Genomic DNA, 22299 nt, shown 5'->3' with positions numbered 1-22299 from the left:
CTGAGGGTGGATTTTGCCGCTGGATTCAGATTCCTCAATCCGAATCCCGTGTTTACACGCGTGTGACCGCATAGAGCAAATTCTAAATGAATGCATAGCTATTCTAAATACATTGCTGCCTCAGCCTGCCGGTGACCTTGCAGTCAGCAATCAGTGTCTCCTTTAATCTGAGTCTATTCTCCGATGGGCCGACGGCGTCCAACGATGGGGGTTAAATTAGCCAATTAAACTCGTCTTCTTCCGCCTCCGACCGTCTCGGTGAACCTGAGTGCAAGCGCGTTATCGCCGCAGAGGCTTATCTGCGGAGACTGCACGAGGGCTAAGTTAAGGGATGACGATACTGCCCGTTATATAATCCCGCCAGGAATAATCAAGCCGAGGAAGCGGGAGCCTCCGTTAACCATTGTCTGGCGTTTCAGCCCCTCGGATCGGCTTCGTTTTATCATTTATAGATGAAAGGCGCGAGAGATTTCATTTTTCATTCATACCTCACGCATGAGTCACATCCAGCATGTCTCCCTCGCACGTTGGCTAAAAAAATGAAGTCAGTGTTTGCCCAGCAGATTAGAACGGCGTGACTTGTAATGTTTCCGCAGATCCCAAGCACTTAAACGGCGGGCGGAAGCGCGTGAAGCACGTTTGGCCGCTGCGTCTCGTTGATAATGCCTCGTCACGTATTCTTTCGGCCTTCCTGACCCGACGTCTGGAAATAACAGATATGTGACACGAGACGGGCATGCGCGTCGCGGCTTTGTATGCCCAAATGTGGAGATGAGGGCTCACAGGAAGTGGATTCGTTTGATAGAACAAATGATTTCACTCACAGGAGGAGGCGACATTCCTGACATAGTGGAACATGAGCGCGGCAGAGGGAAAGACCTGGAAGCGCCGAGCGACCTCTTCCAAGTCAAAACAATTCCTTGCATTACCAATCTTATTTCGTCATACTGTTCATTCCAGTCCCCGCCTTGTAAAATAACAAATCCATTTATATCCTCCATTCATTTGTGTCCTCTCTCGTGGACATTTGTTTTTGGGCAATATCTTTGGACTAAAACTCTTAACAAAAACAACTGGCAATTTAAATAATGCAATCATCTGAATGGTAACGTTTACCAAATCGGATTTAAAAAATCACGCGAGGTAAATCTGGACAGAAATGGCAAAAAAATATCTATGTTGAGATTAAACACACCATTTTTTTTTCCCTCGCTACAAGCAAGTAAGCCGTAAAGTACATTTTCTCCTATTTTCTTCCAAAGAGGATTAGTGCTTCTTCCGAGAAGAAAAAGACCCATGTTGGGAAGGGCCTCGTTTGCCTGAAACTTGAGCGGCTTCAGGGAAGGTGCGCGTGGGAAGACACCCCAAAAAAACAAAGGAAACCTATTTTGGGAAATTGGTCGGCGGCAAAATGGCGAGTCATCAGCAGGTTAGAGGTGATCGGGCTAGAAGATGCTGATGTCACCCTGAGTAGGGCGTGCGGTGAAAAGTTAAGAAAGCGCCTCGAACAAATTTAACCATGAGTGAAAAAATTGTGGGTTTTTTCCTATCATTTAGGGGATTTTTTTTTCACTCAGTGGGAAGGATGACACTCATGGAATAAAATTAAACAATAGAAAGTTCTTTGTGCTCAATGGCCATGGCCTTTACTGACTATTTACTGAATACATATACATATATATATATATATATATATATATATATATATATATATATATATATATATATATATATATATATATATATATATATAAAACCATGCAGCTTCACAAAGTCATAACAGAACAGTGGCAGACGGTTGCAAGAAACCGGGTTTGAAACTTGATCCGCTCCATCAAATCCAGACTCCACATCTGCTTCTGGTCCCGAGGGTTCCAACCAAGGTGCTTGTTTACCGCAGCCGGCTTCCTCTGTTTCATGTCTTCTCAGCGGAAACGGGAGCACGGAACCACGTTGTGACAAAACGCCGTTCAATTTTCCAACCCGCGGCTTCCGTCAAACCGTCCCCGGCCGGATCTTTTGTCATCCGCGAGACGCGACGTTCCATTCGCTCGTGTGACCGGGAATCCGTCGCTCACATCATTTTCTGCTTTATTCAGACCGGGCCGACGGGAAAACGGGAGTGAAACAAGTCTTTTCCTTGAAAAGGAATGTGGCACGCTGATGGATTTTGCAGGACTGGCCCGCCGAAGGCAGGAACGCACCTTCTCCCTGATTTGATCAGGACTAATAAGCTTTGTCTAGGTCCCCCATTACAGAACAGACCACATCCAAGTTGGACTGAAATAGCTCGAGTTTACCGCAGGCTGGCCATGCACTTAACGGTCAATTTTGCGTTGCCTCAAAAATGATTAGGCCCGAGCACAATCTGTGTTCTGTTATTAAATCAAATGGGTGAACCAGCTGTAATAATATGCAGCCTTGATGTCATGCTCATGGAAGACTCTCGGCGCGGAATGCGAAATGGTTTTGGAGATGAGAGAATTGAGCATGCAAGGCCTATTTTTGGCTCCTTATGATTTCAAAAGCAATCCGCAATCAATTGCCCGTCATGTTTGTTTTGATGGACTGTCCCGTGTCGTTTTCTATGCTCGTCTTACAGAAGGAAACTGCTGACTGAGTCCGGCCGACCCTTGTGGGAATTGTCGGATTTCTCGGTAATTTTGTGAGGACCCGTTTTGGGTGCCACTTGACGTGAAGAATTTTGGCACAGCAAACCGCTATTTGTTGACTCCACTTTAGACTCGAGGCAACGTTAACTGCTTTCTTATTTTTAGTAGTCTGTAGTTATAAGAAGAGGTTGTCACTGTGACTCATGGAAGCTGCCACAAAGCGTAGTCTGTTTGCAACTTTTTCAACATCTCCATTGTATCAGATTTGATTTGCGGTACAATGATACAGTGAACCTGCAAGTTGGTGGCTCTTTACCAGTAAAACTTCCATTTATAGCAGTAAGTTGTCCCTTTCAAGAAAATACAGGACACCAGGAGCTGTTTTGTCTCAGCAGGCCAGAAAATGTGTACAAAAAAAATATGTACATCAAAAACAAATGTCCACTAGAGTACACACAAATAGGCTAACTCTCAGGAGGATTCGGTGTTCCACAAGGTTCAATTTCAGGGCCCCTGCTGAGCTTCGTATATAGTTTATAGTTAGTAATATAGTTTAACAGCATCTAAAGTCGCAGTTGCGGGTGTGTTTTAGCCTAAAGGGTTGCCATGGCAACTCGTTGTGGTATGATCTCGTAAAGTGTCACGCTCGTGAGCCTGTGCGCTCTGCAAAACGTGTTGAGGTTTTACAGTCTTGTGAGTTTACATGTTAGCGTTGGTTACAATGTGGACAAGTTGTCTTTACAACTAGTACGTCTTGAAAATCATTCTGGGAGGGGACTCTTGTTTTTGTCTGCCCAAACCATTTGAACCTTGTCTTCACCGTCATGTGGTAAAATGCGTGTTGGATGATTGTGCCATGTGATCTGTGGAAGGCATGACCAACCTTATAGAAGGATGATAAGCAATGTTAATTGCATTACGCAATGGAAAGTTTGACCGCAAATTGTTTTTGAGGTGAAGCCCAATTCCCGCAGACACTAACCTGTGCGACAATCATGTGTGACTCACATCCATTTTGGAGGGGGCAAGTGTGCTGTGTATGGGCTTCTCTGCAATATTTCCGTGATGTGTCAGGGCCGGTCATCTGGCGCCAAATGAGGAGAGCCTGTGAAGTTATGAAATCAAAGAGAAAAATTAACCGCCACGTAATTGGTTTTTGGTCAGTTTTTTGATGGGAACAGAAATCTGAGTGGCAGTTTTTACAACCAAATGTTCCATATGTAAAGTTTGAAAACGCTAATGGACACAAAAGGGTTATTTTTATAGATCGTATCCCGTTACTTAACAGTATCTTCAATCAATTACCTGAAGGGCCTAAATAGTTGAGATTCGAGTGGACTAATCCAAGACCTTTCAAGATGAACATTCCAGAAGCCATTATCTTCATTTTCCAACCCCTCTGTGACTAAAATGAGATAACAGATGGTAGCTAGACATTGTTGACGGCGTCCCTCTGCCAGCGAAGGTGACGGTGCATGTTTCAAGGAGGGGCAGAGGATGTGGTTGTCTCCCCTCGCCGTCTTCCACTTGTCCCGTCATCGCCACGCTCGTGGGGATTACTGGAAGGAACATGTCCAGACAAAGAGATGGTGTCTGTGGGCCCGCTCCACGCAACTTCTGCACCTCGCTGCTACCGAGTAGCTCTCAGATATGTGCTAAACTCGTCTTCCATCTGATCATTGGTGGACATGTGACTGCGAGTTGCGCATTTTGTCCATATTTCTTCCATTGTCCTGTGTTCATCAGAAGACCAAGGAGGACGATGGGGGAAAAAAAAATTGTTTAGACAAGCCCGAGTTCTAGTATTGGGTGTGTCATTTAGCTAATTGACGTCATGGTGTTACGGGAAAAACAAGTGTGCAGGTATGATGATGATGTTAGATTTTTGAAGACGTTTGAAGAAATGCTAGGAGGGGCACGAAGACATCCGTCGGTTAGATCCGAGTGAGTTCCTGTTCCAACAGTCATGAACAATTCATTTGGAAACCCGCAATCACTAGAGTAAATATTAGAATCATCCCGATTGCGTTTTTTTTTTTTTTTTGCACCTGAGTCCGAGGATCTGCCAATAGCGAGTCCCGATTTGACCGCAATGGTATATTAAGCCTCGTTGTGTTTGTTTGCATGTAACAGCAAAAATATCCCTGGGTCACTTTGACCCGGGCTTATTTAGTCACCCAAACGTGTACAAAATGTATATAATCGAAATTAAATATTTCATTTTAAACAGTGATTTATGTTTGTTTCTCAAAAAACAGCAGTTATGTGTCTGGGTCAATATGACCCGGAGATGCGTGTGTTTATTCAAAAGTGTCAAAAAAAGTATGACAAAAAGATGACCCAAAAATGCATACTAATGTGTTACATTTTTTTTTCAGTAATAGTAATAACATTCTGTTATTAGGGCCTTGGAACAAATCTTTTTTTTTTTCCCTCTTGGAAACAACAATAATATTCTCGGGTCATTTTGACCCCTGTTTTGCTATTTTTGGTGTGGGTTTTTTTAATGAATATGTTGACCATACATATATATATATATATATATATATATATATATATATATATATATATATATATATATTACAGTGGGCCCCCGGGTTATGAACTTAATCCGTTCAGCGGCTACTGGGGAATGTTTTGTGATCTATGTTGTTGTCCTTGTTTCCCAAAAAGCCTCTCTTGCCACTTTGCAGACACATTTTGCGTCAAATGATGATTTCATACTGTTCCACTGCAAATAATCTCTGTGAGCTCACTCGCCCTTCCGTTCTGTTTTTGGGCCAATGCAGAGGTGATAATAGAGGCAGCGAGAGTACACTTTGTCTTGGCTTCTTGTCTACGCAGCGCTCCACCCAGAACCGGCCGAAAGAAACACAAAGTTGCGTGACGCCTCCTAATTGGATGAAAGATCGCAGCTGTCTAGCTGTTTTTCATCAGGTTCAACTCCGTGATGATTTACCTCCAACATAGGCAGACGGAGTAAACGGAACGATTATGTTAGATGTTTACTTCAAGTCCTTTCAACACGGGAAAAGTCCCTTTTTAGATTAGTTCAATTTACAATCATATCAGATAGATCACTTGGGCGTTCCAAAACCACAGCGACGAGGTCATGCGTTGATGTTCCGTCCACTTCAATTGTCCAAACGATGAGAAAAAACGTGATCGCGGTCGGCCAAGTGGGTCCAAACCCGTCCCTGTCAGCTGTGGTCTTCCACTCAGCTTCCCAGAACCTCACTTCTGTTTTTTTTAGTTTTTTTTTTCCCTCCACGTGTTTATAAGCCTAATGCTTGTTCTTCTGAAAACGGGCAGCTTTAAGTTTGGGGCCGATCTGGACACCGCGTCCACATGAGCTGCACTTGCAAAAGGAAGAGTTTTCCACTCTTGGTTTTCTATAAATGCGGTCAACACCGCATGGTTCTTACTGTATATTTAAAGTGCCAGACGTTCCTACTGAGCAAGACATTCTCTTCCCAGTCGTTCACGTGTTGGGACGAGACGAGAACGGTGACCTTAAAAAACCCATTGAGGGATTTTGTTTGCCTGTATCTTATAACTGTTGTGTCCGTTTTGTCTCAGCAAGACGGCAAAACCAACAGACGAGACTGGATTGAAGAGGTCAGGGTGTCCTCTAGTGTGGACGCCGGGTCTTAGTCGCATAGCTTGAATGTGTCAAAAGATATTGAGCAAAAAAAGATGTCCACTTTATTGGACACAAGTTAATTGGTCATCTGTTTGCATTTTTTTTTTAATTCAACAGCAATTATTAACTGCTAAACATGATCTGAAAAGGCAAGCCACTCCAATGCCAGCCAGTTTCGAGCATTTTGACGCAACTTTCAAGCCCGGCAGGATATTATATTGTATTACTATGTAGACATTGGTGGTACCATATGAAAGATCGGATTCTATTCTTTACCCAGGAAAAGAAAGTAATATTCTACCTTATTACGTTCTTTAGTAATCACTGCTTGAAATAGGTGATTTGAGATCCACCTGGCTATTCATTCATTAAAAAAAAAAAAATCAACATAAGAATTCTTGGCGCCGGCACACAACTTGAGTATTTTGCAAGATGAGAATTCTCATCCAGGGTTCATTTAGAGTTAAAATGGGCGCAATGAAGCCCTCGTGGTGGTCGTATCGAAGCTGAATAAAATGTTGCTGTCCTCTTCAGGTTTCAAGTCCTTCTTACCCCGTGGTGGTGAAGATGGGCCACGCTCACTCCGGCATGGGCAAGGTGACCGACTGGATTTATTCTTTGCATCCGTTCTATGAATGAAGGCCAAACTGTTTTAACAATATGAACTTTATACCGTGTTTTTCTGAAAGAGAAACCTTGTCTCGGCCCGACGCTCGTGTAGACACAATGGCGCATTCGCAAATATTGTTGTTTATGTCCTTGCCGCATCTGCAACGCTTTGAGGTAGAGACGGAGCGACGCTGGTTTTGCAGCGCAATCATTCACGCCCGCCTGCTTTTGTCTCGACATTCCTTCAAAGAAGATTCATCAGACGCCACTTCCTGACATTCTAATATACAATAACAAGAGCATTCATCATTTTGCTATTTCCTTCCTTGGGATTTCTGTATGTGTGGGCAAATGTTTGATCTGAAAGATGGCACTTCATGAAGTGTCCCTTTTTTAAGTAAAATCCGTAAAGTATTGTTTTTGCATATATTTTTTCAGATTTTTTTTTATTTTATCCTCATGTTTTTCAATAGTTTATTTGATATACATATATTTATATGTTAAGTCACTGTTTAGATCCTGTTTATCACGTCAATATTTTCGGGGATATTTTTCAGTTTTTTTTCTTTGTTTTTTTTTTATTTTGCTGGATGTTTTTCCATCTATAATATTTATTATTTATTATATTTGTATTTTATATATATTTTTTTATATTCTGATTTTATTATTTATTTATTAGTATTATTGTTTTTATTTATTATGTGTTTGTTTATTTATTATAAATATTTACTTTAAAAAAAAACATGTAGAACATGTGCTAATAAATAAAATAAATAGGCATGGAAATAAAATCCACAAAAGGTGAACTGCGTTATAGCGAGGGAACACTGCATACTGTCTCCAAAAAAATGGAATGAGGTGTTTGTGTGTTGCCATTACATAATTTCCTCTTCCATCTGACACGTAATGGCTTCACGGGAACGACGTGACGTAGTTCAAAGGCACCCCGCGCAATAGTTTCCAACCTGGGAACCTTCATTATTCCTCTTGCGTACAAGTGCGGACTCCCTAAGGCATATCCAACCGAGCGCTACCGGCTTTTTTTGTGTTGGGCTAGCGTGCCTTCTAATTAGTGACGTCTGGCCCAACAGATCAAAGTGGAAAACCAACAGGACTTCCAGGACATCACCAGCGTGGTGGCGCTGGCCGGGACCTACGCCACCACCGAGCCCTACGTCCAGTCCAAGTACGACATCCGCATCCAGAAGATCGGCAGCAACTACAAGGCCTACATGTAAGATGCGCGCCGCTGCGCCGGAAAACGTTTCGCTCTTAATCGCTCGCCTCTTCCTCCCCGGAAACCTCGCAGCTATTTTTTTCTTGGACTCTTATCTCCGTTTCCCCAGTGTGACACAATGTCTTTTTATAATTGATGTGAACCATCAGCAATCGGCCGTTATCTTTTTTCGCAGATGCCCGAGTTGCGGGTGACTCAGTGCTCAAGCATTCCCCTCTTGATTTTCAGGAGAACTTCCATTTCGGGCAACTGGAAGGCCAACACGGGCTCGGCCATGTTGGAGCAGATCGCCATGACTGACAGGTAGACATTCATGAACCTCACGTGCACGGCGGTAGATAAGGATCTCAAAATCACAAGCACTACTAAGTCTTAGTGTGCTCAGCAGTGGCCCCGGAACTGAACCGTGCGGAACGCCATATCCTCCTGAGAGCCATCCTTTTCATTAGTGTTATGTATGATATATATATGATATATGTTTTTGGTCTATGCCTTTTGACTCATTCGAGCTGCCCTACTAATGCCCGAATAAAAGTGGACATAAATGAACAGGCTCGAAGGATATCAGTGCGCGTGTCCGGCCGTCTCCATTTGCGATGTTATTGTGTTCCAGATACAGACTGTGGGTGGACTCCTGCGCCGAGATGTTCGGCGGCCTGGACATATGCGCCGTCAAGGCCGTCCACGGAAAAGATGGCAACGACTACATCATCGAGGTCGGTTTGATAACGGAATAACCCTTAAAGCCGAGATGAAGTCGAATTTTTTTTTGTTTTCTTTATCACGGCCAGTAAAAGGAGGATATCGCCCCGTGCAAAAGCACACTGCGATCACAGCCTTGGAAGGCTGATTAGCTGGTAGCCCAAACACCTTCTTGTAAATAAAAATACCCTGCATCTTTATCAGCTACTGAGCCTGACACATAGGATCAGTTTCAGGAAACGAAAATATAACGTGGCCTTCCAGATTAAAAGCTCACATTTTTAAAGTAAGGTATAACTGAACATTAAAAACTAAAGCGCTTGAAGAATTGTTAACACAAAATAGACCTTGGCTAACACGAACACTGCTAAAAGCTAAATGACCGACAGAGAACGTAAACAGGAAATACAGTGCGGCCTTCCAGATTAAAGGCAGATATTTCCAAATAAAATATCACAGGTAAGTAAACAATGCAAACTGGATCGCTTGAAGAATTCTTAACACTGACTAAATCTCATCTTAATACCCGTGTTTGTGAATGGATTCAGACGTCGGTTCGGTCTGCTTGCTTCTTTTAATGACAATAACGTGGTACAACCTTGGTTAACAAAAGCTGCCCAAGCAACTCCTCTGGCTGCTATCACACAGGTGATTCCGAAAATGACTTTATGAATGTTAAAGGTTGCAGACCCCTGTGCTAGGGTTACATTGAAAATATTTGCAGTAGACTCCTCAATATTGTCTTATCAGTGCTGTCTTCGGACCAGTCCGGAAGCGTGCTTCTTCTTGTCTGAGGAAACCAGCTGACTGCCCATATTTAGGCCGACAGAGTGACATCACGTTTTTCACTATCTATCCACCGGGTGAGGTCAACAGCGAGGGGCTTTGGCCCCGCCCCCTTTGCTTTAACGATCAACTATTTCGGGAAACAGCTCCCCTGACTCCTAGACTGAGAAAACAGTGACACAATGTAAACTATGTTCTTCCGCCGCCTCCTCTTGAACTTTGCGATCCGCCCGGGCCTTTCAGCATGACGGAACTGAATTGAGCGTGGCAGGCAGCATCCGTCCATCATAGCTGGAATCTACTTTTTGTTCCACGCGACGACGCCAAGCGTGACGTTTCTCCCTTGTGGCTAATGTGCTTTCCGGCATTCTTATTTAACAGTGTTGGAGGAGAGCTTCCTTATTACTCCATGTTCTGTTTTGGAACTCCTCAAATGTTCCCACCGATGCTTGAAAATTCCTGAAACACATCTCAAAGTTTCAGGATGGGTCAAGAGTGTTAAGTGTGCTGTAATTTTTGATCCTTGAGATTAGATTTGATAAAATGCAAATGGCTTCCCCCATTAGCCTTAGCAAGGCACTGTAATTCAAATTGTCCTTGCAGAATATTTGTTAAGGCGCAAAATCCATCCATTTTCCGTTTTGCCACTTCTGCTCGGAGGAGTCACGCGTTCAGGCCTCCACGCCATTACTACGAGTGAAATCATGAAATATGTCTGCAATGAAACGCGCCTGTAAAGGTAATTATCATTTCGACTGCAACTTTTTTCCATGCGCGTGTTTTTATTTTCATTGGAGAGTGAGTAATCCCCTCCATGAAGCGAGCGACTTCCGTGCCTGCACGGCACGCTTCCCGTTGCGCACGGTGAACTTTCCCATGCGGCGGCCCGCGTTGTCCAGACACAGCAGCTCAATTAAAGAGCAGAATAACAGCCTTGTGCTTCCAGAACCCAGAAGGGCCGCTGGCGAGCCCCGCTCTCGCGCTGGTTGACTCTGGATCCTAATAAATCAGCAGGGTGGATCCCCGGCTTAGGCTGCCACCGCACGCCATTTGAAGCTGGAGGGGCAGCGCTAGCGCCGGTTCTTCGGGCCTGGCGCGGTTATGACTCAACGGGCCAAAATATTGTGCCATGCCGTCACCAAACCCCTGCAAAGGGGACCGGCGGCACAGGAAAAGCCAAAGTAAAAGCAAGCGTGTTTTTAAAATGCGGCAGGGATGTTCACAGGCCAGTGTGGCTGCCCCCTAGTGGTGCGTAAATGAATTTTTACATGATTCTCTTCGTTTTAGTAATATTCGTGTGTGTGAACAGGGGCAGACTCGGGCGGCGGTTCAGTCTGCTCGATTCTTTTATTGAAAATAATGCCGTGATAACCTCAGCTAACAAGACAAGCTAACAACTGTTAGCGGCACCAAATGACGTCTGCCCTCGTCAGGTTACAGTATTGAAAGTAAAAATGCAGCTGATATAAAAATGCGCATCTGTGGGTCAAAATTCGACTTATGCGGCTGACAGATCAATTCTCAAATGGAATAGAAAAAAGTAAGTGTGTTTTATATTTGCGGTACAGCAGTCTTTATTATTTTAGCCCCAACATTTTGTCGCTGCAGTTTAATGTGCAATACATTCTGTCAAAGTATCAGCCACACTGCTTGATGGTTTAGTGGCTTAAATTTTAATTGTGTGAATGCAGAAAGTTTTTTTCCTCTTTTGCTACTTCTTAATGTTCACAACTGAGCGTTTTCTCTCCCAATAACCTCAGGATTCCAAATCATTCCGCATGCTTCCATAATTTTCCTTCATACATCGCTCCATCTATTTTCAAGACACCTTTTACGTATAAAACCTCTGTTTATAATGAGCAATGAGGCCTGCGTTCTTTTTCATGCGTGGTGGATGTTATCGCGGCGCTATACTGTCATCTAGTGGAGAAAGTGTGAACTTGTCGTTTGCGTGCGCGCAGGTGATGGACAGTTCGATGCCTCTGATTGGTGAACACGTGGAGGAGGATAAGCAACTAATCACTGAGCTGGTCGTCCACAAAATGGCCCAGGTGCTGCTGGGCGTTTCCACGCCGCCGCCATCTTCAGTCAAGGCATGTTATACCTACAAATATGAATACTATCATGTTGTTTTCTAATCCGTGTTTTGTCATTTTTACTTCCTTGATAGACCACGCAACCCAGACGAGGTAGGAATGCCGTTCATGATAAGCAGGGTTTTTTTGTTGTTGTTTTTTTCCTCATCATTTGCACGTTCCACTTCCAGGGGGACAGCGCTCTGGCTCGGCATCACCATCCCAGTCGGCCCAAGGTTCGCCGCAGCGGGCCCGCTCGGCCACCACCTCACCCAGCCAGTCTTTCCAGCCGGGACCCATCCCTGACAATTCCGCACCCGGAGCTCAGAAACAGTCCCCTCAACTCAAGTAAGGATTGCCTTTGTTGGTTTCTTTTTACATGCATTAAGATCATATGTATTTAAAATGATTAAATATTACGGTTTTCTAGATCACAACAATAACACAGCAAAGTCGATTTCAATTAAATGTTAACGCCTGGTGGTTAATATTAATATTGGGTAAAAGTCAGTCTTTTTTGAAGTGGAACTTGTTATATTTTCTGTGGCTCAACTGGAAAGTATTCACAGCACTTTCTCCGTGTTTTGTTCCGTAACAGCTTGAGTCCAAAATAATTACATCATGGGGAAAGAAAGGTTTGTGGTGGCGAAAGCTGTGAATAAACGGAATAGTAATTTTACGACAATATCGACCCCAAAAATGTTCACGTCTTCCCTCTGCCCTCCCACCCACAACGGGAGCCAATGAGGTTATGCCAAATGCAATGATAGCCAATCAGTCCACTGTTATGTCTATTTTGTCTCAGTCCAACGCCATGGTTAACATGAGACACCATTGGAAAGTCCAGGATGTCCTCTAGTGAGGACACCAGGACTGAGTAGTGAAAAAATATAGCCCAAAATTAGATGTCCACTAGAGTTGACACGATGATAGAAATGAAGTCTCTCAGAAGGATCTAGACTGTTTTTATGGGGGGGGGTCACCAATGTTCACTGCTCCGTTTACCGCGCAGCAAATCGCAGTCGCTGACCAACACCTTCACGGAGACTTTGCGAGGCAACGTGAGCGACGACGAGGCCAAAGCGGAGACCATCCGCAGCCTCCGCCAGTCCTTCGCCAGCCTCTTCTCTGACTGAGGGCCTTCACCCTCCTCCTCCTCCTCCTCCTCCTCCTTCCGCTTCCTGTCTATCTGCAGCTTCATCTTCCACTTGCGTGTCCTTTGTGACTGGAAAGGTTGAACCGGGCGTTCTGTGTCTTCCCTTCAACACTTTTGATGTCAAATTCTCCTCAAATGTTTCGTTTTCCGACTTCTTCTGCACCTTTCCTTGACTTTGTTCTAAATGTCTTGAGCTTCACTTGGCAATTCTCAGCAAAACCATGTCGCTATTTTGCACCTGGCTCAGCGAAGCATTCCAGGTCTTCTGTTTGATATGAAATCTTCTCGTTATGACCTCGTGTTTTGCGCGTTGAAAAATATTGATTCTTAATGCTAAGTTTGCGGCTGTCCGTGTGGCAATATTTGACGGTATTCCAGTCAACTCAAGTGTACTGAGGTGTTCCCCCGCTATTCACCCCATGGTGAAAAGCGGATGAGGTTTCGAGTGCTCTTGAAATGCCAAAAGATGCAACGACGGTCCCTTGGCTAAGCTAACAGCTAGCGAAACGGCAAATAAGCAAATTCTCGAATATGCGGGGGAACACCGTACGTGAGGATCACCAGCGTTTTGACTCCTCTACCTACCAAAGTGCTTTCAAAGCCAAGTGAATCAAAATGTCCGCCGCACGCCGGGTGGCGTCGATGCAAAGGTGCAAACGCCATCCTCTTCCGTCCTCTTGCCGCTTGAAGGTTTTCCAACCTAGGGGGGAGTGATGCCATAAGCCCAAAAAGATTCCGATGGAACTTGTGTTTTTATCTCGTTATAATGCATGAAGCAGTACAAATGTATGTGTGCGCGTGGTAAACAATTAATAGTACTACCACCGAATATGAAAAGTCCTTATTTGCAATAATTGTGGGAATATTTGTAGGCTCTTCTTTTTGTTCACCAAGAAGCCTAATGCTTGGGAGTGGGAGGGAAAAAAAAAAATGTCACGCACGTTAGGGCTGGGCAATATGGCCAAAAAAAAAAAAAAAAATCTCAATTTTCTGCTCTCATTCTAGATGATTTGAATTGATTTCTCCTGAAGAAAACATTAATTCAAAGATTAGATTTTTTTTTTTGACATTTTGTGGAAAATTTTGCTACAACAATAATTGATTTCACATCTTGGGGAAATTTTGACCCGACTCGGGCTTTTAAATGTTTTTGATGCGTGATATTAAATGAAAAGCATACAAAACACTAAGAGGCTAAAATATTGCAAAGATACTCAAAAGATGTCAACTTTTAATATGCCGTCCTTCGATCCTTTTTAAATGCTTGCAAACGGGAGGTTGAGAGGTACACCTTGCAAATGTCAAATTTAGCCCATGTCAGGCTCGCTTACTGCCATTCAAAATTGGAAATACTGTACTGTCAATTTTGGGCATTAATCCTTTCAAAGGCAACTTGCAAACAAGGTCCAATAAGAACCACTGGGGGGCGCTAGCAAACAACTTTCAATGAGTGTCTTAGCCTGACTCCCATAATGCAAAGTTCTTGCTATGCATTGTGGGACCGGTAGTTGACAAAAGGCTTCAATCCAAGAACTAAATGTCGTAGAAAGCTTTTATTTTGTATTATTATTCCCATCTGCGAAATCTGCAGCATTGAATAGCTGTTAATGGGTTTTTTTTCCTCACAAAAGTTTGGTAATAATAAGGCCAGGGTAACATTCCTAGCTTGTGCATAACTTGACCAGATTTGGAAGTAATAATTTAAGATTTAATCATTTTTTTAATTATATTTTTAATTTGACACCTAAATCATATTTGTGTAAAATTGATAGCATTAAAAATAGATTTTTCGTCATCAAATTAATTAATTGAAGCCTCACTATTGCCCAGCGCTAACATGTGTTTAGGCTAAAGGAAATTAAAATGTTGTGTGTTAGGTTATGGCTGCCAAAATCTTCAGTTTTCATAATCTTCAAAAAGTGTGTTTAATATGCTCCCATGTCAACCTGTGGCAAAATAATACTTGCAATTCTTTTGATTTCATCAACTTATGCACTGTGTCAAACGGACCAAATTAGAATTTTAGGACACCTTTCAAGTATTTCATGTTGTCCTTTCTGTCAAAAAAAAAAAAAAATACTGGAATGTGACAAAGCCATATAAAAACTATGAGGATGTGCCACGCAAAAAACGTCATATCCGCCGTCTGGTGCAAACAGCGCAGCTCATTTGCCAGAATGTTCCTTGAAATGTTCCTTTTAGTTGATGAGCGGATGATAAACATCCTCCTGCTTTTCTCCAGTGACGGGAAGGATTATGTTATGCGGCGTAGTGACAAAGCGTGATATTTTTACACTGTGTCAAACTGGAGTTTGAATATTCCTAGGCTCCTTGAACGTTTCACTTCAAAGTAGAATTGCATCGACTAGAATCAGATCAGTGATGCTATTAATTTACATATTGAATTAAATTACAGCGGCGCCTTGAGATAAAGTGTTGCCCTTTCTTGTTCGGAGTATTTGGCGTTTGGCGAACCAGCTGGTTTAGTGCCCGGGGTGCTCAGAAAATCTGCATCTAGACGTTTTTGGTTTCGCCGGTTGCATGAAAGGAAGCTTATAAAAGCTCAAGAAGACTATTTGTCGAGACAACATGCGCACCAGGGGGCATTGTTGACAGCTGCTCTTTCCTTCCATTGTCTCCCATTTAATATGCAATATTTTTGCAGGGATGGGGGGTCAGATACATATATATACAATTGTGTTCTATTTATTTTCTTTATTACATGTTATTTGTTTTATTTTATATATATATATATATATATATATATATATATATATATATATATATATATATATATATGTATATGTATTTTTTTTATTTTTTATTTTTTTGAAAGGGTTGGAGGTCAATCGGTTTTAGATCGTATAAGAGAAAATTTGTATTTATTTCTTTTGCACCGGCATAATAGCTAATAAACATCAGTTTTTTTCCCACTGTGGATTTAGGCAGTCGACTCGCCTGATATGTATGAATTGACAGCGCGCTCTCGCTAATTGAAATCGGCTGTTGCTCCTTTCGCTCATGCAGCAGTGACACGAACGCCACATTTCTTCATTAGCGCTCATTAAAATGACTCGCGTTTCCATCATGGGCGCCTTCCCCATGGCGACTAATGGAAGCGGGCGGGAAATCAATTTCTCGACGTGATAATGACATATGATGGGAGATGACGAGAGGTCACATGAGAACATCGGCGGCAATACTCGCTTTTGATTTTGGATTCTGATGAAGCTCGGATGAAATATGCAGCCGCAGAGACTTCAGAAAAAAAAATGTAACCTTGCCCTGAGTGCCAGGGCGAAATGTTCTCGTTGTATTTGCAGAATAGTCCATGGACCGTTTTCTCTTTCTCTCTGTTGAGTGCGGGATGGGTATCACATCTACTTTCGGTGTATTCTTCTTCTGTATATTGGTGTAAATGTGGCATGAATCCCAATCCTACTTGTGTGCCTCAGGTGTGGTCGTCACGTGTGCGTATTTACTTGTGAGAAGTGCCATGCATCTCATGTGTTCCTGTAATTTCCCCAATATCGTTTCTTTTTTTTTTTTTCCCCCTGTACTTTTTCGTCCCGACTTTCCGACTTCTGTTAATAAAAGTGACAACTTTTACAAGACCTGGCTACGGGTTGCACTTTTCTACTTCACACGTACATGGGAGATTGGAAATCTTTTCACCATTTATGGTCATTCCGAGAGAAGCCTCCAGTTGCATTTTATTTAGAAATATTTTGCAAATACCATGCTTCATGTATTGTGTTTTATTCCTTCTGGCATGAAACTCGGCCCTTCGGACTTTTTTTATGTGCTCCACCTCAAGCTGTGAAATAAGCTCTAATATTTATTGTACAATACAAAACACATTTAGTCATAAATATGTCAGAAGATTGTGAGATGATGTCATGACTGGCTGGACATAACATCGGGTCATTTTTATCTACTGCTGACGTTGCAGTCTAATGACCTTTGAAAAAATAAAACGTTTCTCGGATAAACGTGTAAATTTCAGGAACTTGTATTAAACCCCCCAAATTATATTTCTCTAACAAGATGGAAATGTTTTTCTTTAAATCAGGCCTTGCGATATGAAACTGAAAATTATGGCAAACTTTATGCCCACCCAAAAAAACTTGACCTTAGTACAGATCAAACAAGCTGACTGAGCCACAGTATAACTATAGCTAGCTAACTAACTAGCTAACTGACTTTTTTGAGAACTGTTCAGCATGAATTTATAATTCTTTATGATTGTTATAATAAATACACACGATCGTTGGCTTTTTAGTACAAAAAGGCCTTTTTATTTCAAAGAGTTTCTCACATTTCTCAGATCTGTAAACTTCAAGAGCTCATATTAGTTACCCCAAAACATATTTCTGTCACAAGGGGCACTTTTTAGCTATGGGTTCACCTAGCTAGTGAAAATTTGCTGATTCAAAGGGCAAAAAAAAAAGTACACCTTGTTACAGAAATATCAAACGGAGATGATTTGCTCATCATCTTACTTGGGATGTTCTTTACCCAAGTGATGACTTGTGAGATCAGCGTCTGGAATTACCTTCGCTGTTTCTCCCCCCCACCTGCCAACATCCATACCGGCTTGTTCAAGCATACATCCAAGGCCTGAAGGTGATAAGTCAAGCCGTCTTTTCCTTTTCATAATGAGTCAAAATCCATGTTATTCAGATATGTGGAAAAAAATTGGTCTCTTGCTAATTTAGGAATTGTGTGAGCACCGAGGAAAAATTCTGTTCAAACATGAACATGAGCTTGATGTGCCGCCGTGCAGAGGACCTTCCCCTGTCTTCTATCTGTCCATCTCCTGTCCCGCTGTTCACTCTTGTTTCCTCGCATACCAGACGTCTTGCCGCACTGGCGGCGTGATGCTAATCTGCCGCTACTGTGATTCTTCTTACATTGTCAAGTTTGGAATGTCCAATTGGGTCGCAGGTCCCTGCCTGCCCGCAGGCGCCAACCTGAAGCCTCTTCTGTCTCTTGTTGCTTTCCCACGCGACCTCCCCATTTATTTATGTCATTTTTTTATATTAACATCTTTTCATTCAATGAACATTCAGGCTGATACAGAAAGCAAGCATTCATGGTGCACATCAGCTTTGGGATTGTTTGGCCTTGTGGAGGTCTCCCCGCTCCCGAGTTGTCCTTCAAGTTTGCTTCAGTGCTGACACAATAATTAGTCCTCGAAGCCGCTTTGACGTTACGTAAGTGCGCGACGCTTTGAATGTTACTAACTCTGTGACGCACGCTTCGCCTTTTCACACTGCCCAAACAATTCTGATACCGCATACGAGACATTGTTTCATCTTGTTTCTTAGCAACGGACAAATGATTCGGCAAGCGGTGAAAAGGGGAAAAAAAAGCGCAACAATTTTTTAAAAATTTCGATGGATGTTTTGAAACTGAAAATGATACCGGCGAGTGGATTTTGTATCATCGTCACTATTTTAAGGGCCTTATGAACTACATGGAGGTGTACTTGTGAGCAGTAGCTTCCATTTTGCTTTTCTACAGTTAAATGGGTGCACGGCGTTCTCATCACCTGCGAGTCTCAGACCTACCTTTAAACCACTGGAAAGACAGACTGGTTGTCATGGAAACTATCATGATTCTTTGCAAACAAAGGTAAAAAAAAATATTCAAACTGTTTCCTCTCATGTATCGAAATAAGATGATTGACAGGAGATATTTAATTTTTGAAAGGGTGATTTTTTTTTTATTTTTTTTAATGCATTCAAAACAGTGACTTACCAGAGGCTGGTTAAAATAACCGCATTTTTCACACGATAGGCGCACCTAAAAGCCTTCAATTTTCTCAAAAGCTGAGCGTCCGCCTTATAACTCGATGCGCCTTATACTGCTCAAAAACTGTGTTTTCATTTTTGAGGGGACGAGAAAATATATATTTTTTTATAACACCTAGTTTGAATGCTATACATGCTCCAATTTTGAAGCATTTTATTTTGGGAAATATTTGTAAAAGAATGAATCAAACTGATTTTAAATCAGCAAAATATAAAAATTGAAATTTCATATTTAATTGAATTATAATTGTATTCTTTTAAGCTCTTTGCATTGATCTAAACCGCCTTTTAATGTAATCAAGTTGTATTTTTTCCCCATTCTTCAGGTCGTGCTTTCCACAAAACATCTTTATTCTTCATTTCTAATAGAAAAGTTTGACTGACTTATCTGATTGTTTTGTTGACATTCCCTTTAGCGCGGCTCCATCTAGTGGATGCATAATGCAATGCCAGCCACTGCTCTATCTTCTCTTCTATGCGCCTTATAATGCAAGCATGATATATCGTACGTAAATTGTTCCACTTTGAAACTTTTTTGAGAGAAAATACAGATTTAGTGTTTGTTTCTTGAAAAAAAGGCGTTTTGATATTTTATGTTTTAAGCGTTGAAAATGAGTATTTTGTTTAATATATGCAAATCCACATGAAACCATAAAAAACAGCCTTGCATTGCGATGAATGTATTTTTTTCTAGTTTGTATCAAAATGGAAGACTTGAGCACTAACCAGTACCTGAGAGAAAGTTAATAACCCCGATGTGCTCTACTAAGTTCCACCAGCCATTTGACAAAGTGAATCATCAAAAGTGAAAATGATATCCTATTGTTCCTCCCACGATAACAACTCAAGTTCTCTTAGAAGCGCACAAAATGTTCCAGTTAAAAAACGTCACCCGCGTTGTCCAGGCAAAAAAAACATGTTCACATTGCGACCTTAAAGTCAAAATGGATGCACTTGCCCTGTAGAGCGAGGCGGTGGACTTCAAGTCGACTTTAACATGTCAGCCGCCTCAAGAAGAACGACGTGTTGTTTGCAAGAGGTAAAAAAAAAAAAAAAAAAAAAGAAGTACATGTTTATGAGGGGAACATTACTCCTCTCTGCAGGGCTTTTAGCAAACTCAAATTCCATTCTTTCTGTCTCATAATGGAAAAATGTCATCAAGTGGGAAGCATAAAAAAAATAAAGTCCACAGGAAAGCACTTTTATCATCTTGCTGGGAGTTTTTTTTTCCACTCCTGCCATCTGTCTATCAAAACTCTCTCAGGGTTGTTTATCAACATGAGCCCAAATTAACATGGAGCTAATTTTGCCCATGAGTCCTTCTACAAATAGGAAACTAGACCAGATAAATCTTTTGTGAGTTCCCTGCACGCTGGAGACACTCGTCGTCCCCCCGAGAACATGTAATAAACAACGAACCAGAAATAAGACAACTCGCTTTTTCTCGCGAGGAGAGCAGACAGGAACCTGCACCTTCTCAGACCTCCTTCCGGTCCAACTACACATCTCATTTATTCATTTGGGTTGGCCTAATTTACATATTCTAAATGACATCCAATATCAAGGTTAGCACATCCAAGTTGTCTTGTGAATTTCTAGCGGTGTCATTTGTTAACGTGGCACAGGCGAAAATTAACTAATCAATAATAACAAGCGGGCTTCCTGCTGGTGACGTCCGCCGTGATTGCTGTGTGAAGAAAACACAAGCTGAAATCACAAACCATGACGCCAATCACAACTTTTGTGGAGTTTTTTTTTTTTTTTTTAATGACTTATTCACCACTCAGTCACCGCTGATTAGTCTCGGCGCCATCTGCAATCATGGAACGTGTTTCTTCTGGAGATATTTAGTTCTTAGCACCTAATCGGCGATAGTAAAATTCTTGATTACTTCAGTACTTTGTATTATTTAAGTAAATTAAACCAGATAGGGTGTGTATTTCATTTTTAATGAAGGCCACATCATTTGGACAGGTCACACACAGAAAAAACAAACATTTGAGCAATTACATACTGTACATGTTAGCTAGGATGCAGCAGCAGTCCATAAGGCTTCTATACTGTCCAAATCAGCAAAAAAGTTCGGACATCCCTGGAGTGTGAGCTATGTTAAAATGGACGCCACCAATTCCGAGCTTTGGTTCTGTTTGCTACCCTGTGGTGCGTTTGGGTACCGGTTTGACTGTTGTTATTCTGGACTCAAACTTTCCTCCATTCGAAGAAAATGTCGCATCATTTTTAACATTGAAGTTAATCATGTGATGTAATGGAGGCATCGCATAATTAACATTAATAGGAATTGATTAATTGATTATTGATCATTTTTCAAGGATTGAGACCAAATGCTAATGTCCATCACGGTGGACACATGAATTGGCTGGCTCTCCTAAAGCTCTCAAGTCAGCTCATTCGTATCGTAAGGCGCTACTGTTTTCAACTCGAGTTCAACTCCAGTCCTTGATGGCCGGTATCCCGCATGTTTTCGAACCTTCTCTCTCCAACACACCTGATTCAAATGATTAGGATCATTCTCAAGCTCCTGCAGAGCTTGCTAATAAGCTAATGATTTGATTTAGGAGTGTTGCAAAGAGAAAACCGGAAAACACGTAAGATACCGGCCCTCGAGGACTGGACTTGGACACCAATGATCTAATCAGGCAGGCGGTGACGCCAAGTCTTTCTTTGGGCGTAACAATCATGCTACTTTTTTTTTTTAACATTATACTTGACGCACATCTACTGTCTAGCGCTGCAAATTCCTACAGATAGGAAAGAGAGCGCCAACCCGTTTGGCCGTCCTGAACGCTCGATCAGAATTATGCGCAGTGGCGACTCACTTATTGACTTCAATGGAGACGGATGAACATCCGGTGACATTGCGTGTCTCTGTCCCTTACTGTGGGATTGACTGGAACGTAGCCCACCATTGGTTATCGGACTTTTCCGGAGAGGCGTGATATATTGCACTTTTCGGTGAAAAAAGGCAGAGCTAGCGCAGTCCCGTCCAGGCAGACAATCAACAGTGAATAATTACGATACATAAGATTTTTTTTTTGGCCCCCTAGCTGCTGATCTTGGTCAGCATCTTGTTGATGGCCTGCTTGACGTGCGTGGTGGAGCTGCGGCGCCGGGCCTTGCCCTGCACGGCTTTACGGCGCCGCACCTCGCGGCACAGCTCGTGGAAGGCCTCGGCCACGGCGCCGCCCCGGTCGGCGCACGCCGAGCACTCGTAGAAGGCGCAGGCCATCTCGCCGGCCAGCCGCTCGCCCTCCTCGGTGCTCACCTGCCGGGCGTGGTCCAGGTCGCACTTGTTGCCCACCAGGACCAGGGGCACGTTCTTGGGCTTCTTCACCTCTTCCAGAAGGCTCCGCAGCGGCGCCACGTCCTCGAAGCTCCCCCGGTCGGTGATGTCGTAGACCACCATGAAGCAGTCGCCCCAACGCATGTGGCCTTCCCTCTGCTGGTTGTCCTCCTGAGGACGACGGGCCCGGTTAAGACGACGACTCGGACGTTCCTTATCCCGTTTCAAAAACCGAGCGACGGCGGCTCTCGTTTTCAGAGGTTTATTTGAATGCGGCCGCAGCTCACTTGCAGATTCTCGGGTCCCGCCTCTTAAAGGTGCACTGCTAACGCGTGGGGGTCTAATCTGTGGCATGGGGGCCA

The 22299-nt window shown here is 42.7% G+C and overlaps 2 protein-coding genes across 2 annotated transcripts in view; one reads left to right on the top strand and one right to left on the bottom strand.

Annotated features, from left to right (window-relative positions):
* syn3 (synapsin III) overlaps positions 1 to 16434 on the top strand; it is a 46714-nt gene extending 30280 nt beyond the window's left edge. Inside the window, exons 7-14 of the mRNA XM_088406087.1 lie at positions 6790 to 6852; positions 7956 to 8098; positions 8330 to 8404; positions 8715 to 8817; positions 11551 to 11682; positions 11760 to 11778; positions 11856 to 12012; positions 12677 to 16434. Coding sequence (XP_088262213.1) covers positions 6790 to 6852; positions 7956 to 8098; positions 8330 to 8404; positions 8715 to 8817; positions 11551 to 11682; positions 11760 to 11778; positions 11856 to 12012; positions 12677 to 12800 — 816 coding nt within the window. The 3' untranslated portion in view covers positions 12801 to 16434. The remainder of the gene's footprint in view (positions 1 to 6789; positions 6853 to 7955; positions 8099 to 8329; positions 8405 to 8714; positions 8818 to 11550; positions 11683 to 11759; positions 11779 to 11855; positions 12013 to 12676) is intronic.
* A 4130-nt stretch (positions 16435 to 20564) lies between these two features.
* rerg (RAS-like, estrogen-regulated, growth inhibitor) overlaps positions 20565 to 22299 on the bottom strand; it is a 17044-nt gene continuing 15309 nt past the window's right edge. Inside the window, exon 5 of the mRNA XM_088406789.1 lies at positions 20565 to 22108. Within this exon, the coding sequence (XP_088262915.1) occupies positions 21698 to 22108 (411 nt within the window). The 3' untranslated portion in view covers positions 20565 to 21697. The remainder of the gene's footprint in view (positions 22109 to 22299) is intronic.

Source organism: Hippichthys cyanospilos, chromosome 22 (assembly GCF_059441005.1).
Source record: "Hippichthys cyanospilos isolate Australia breed blue-spotted pipefish chromosome 22, RoL_Hcya_1.0, whole genome shotgun sequence".
In the NCBI taxonomy this organism is placed as follows: Eukaryota; Metazoa; Chordata; class Actinopteri; order Syngnathiformes; family Syngnathidae; genus Hippichthys; species Hippichthys cyanospilos.
The sequence above is the reverse complement of the archived record's forward strand: the minus strand, read 5'-3'. Positions and strand labels throughout refer to the sequence as shown.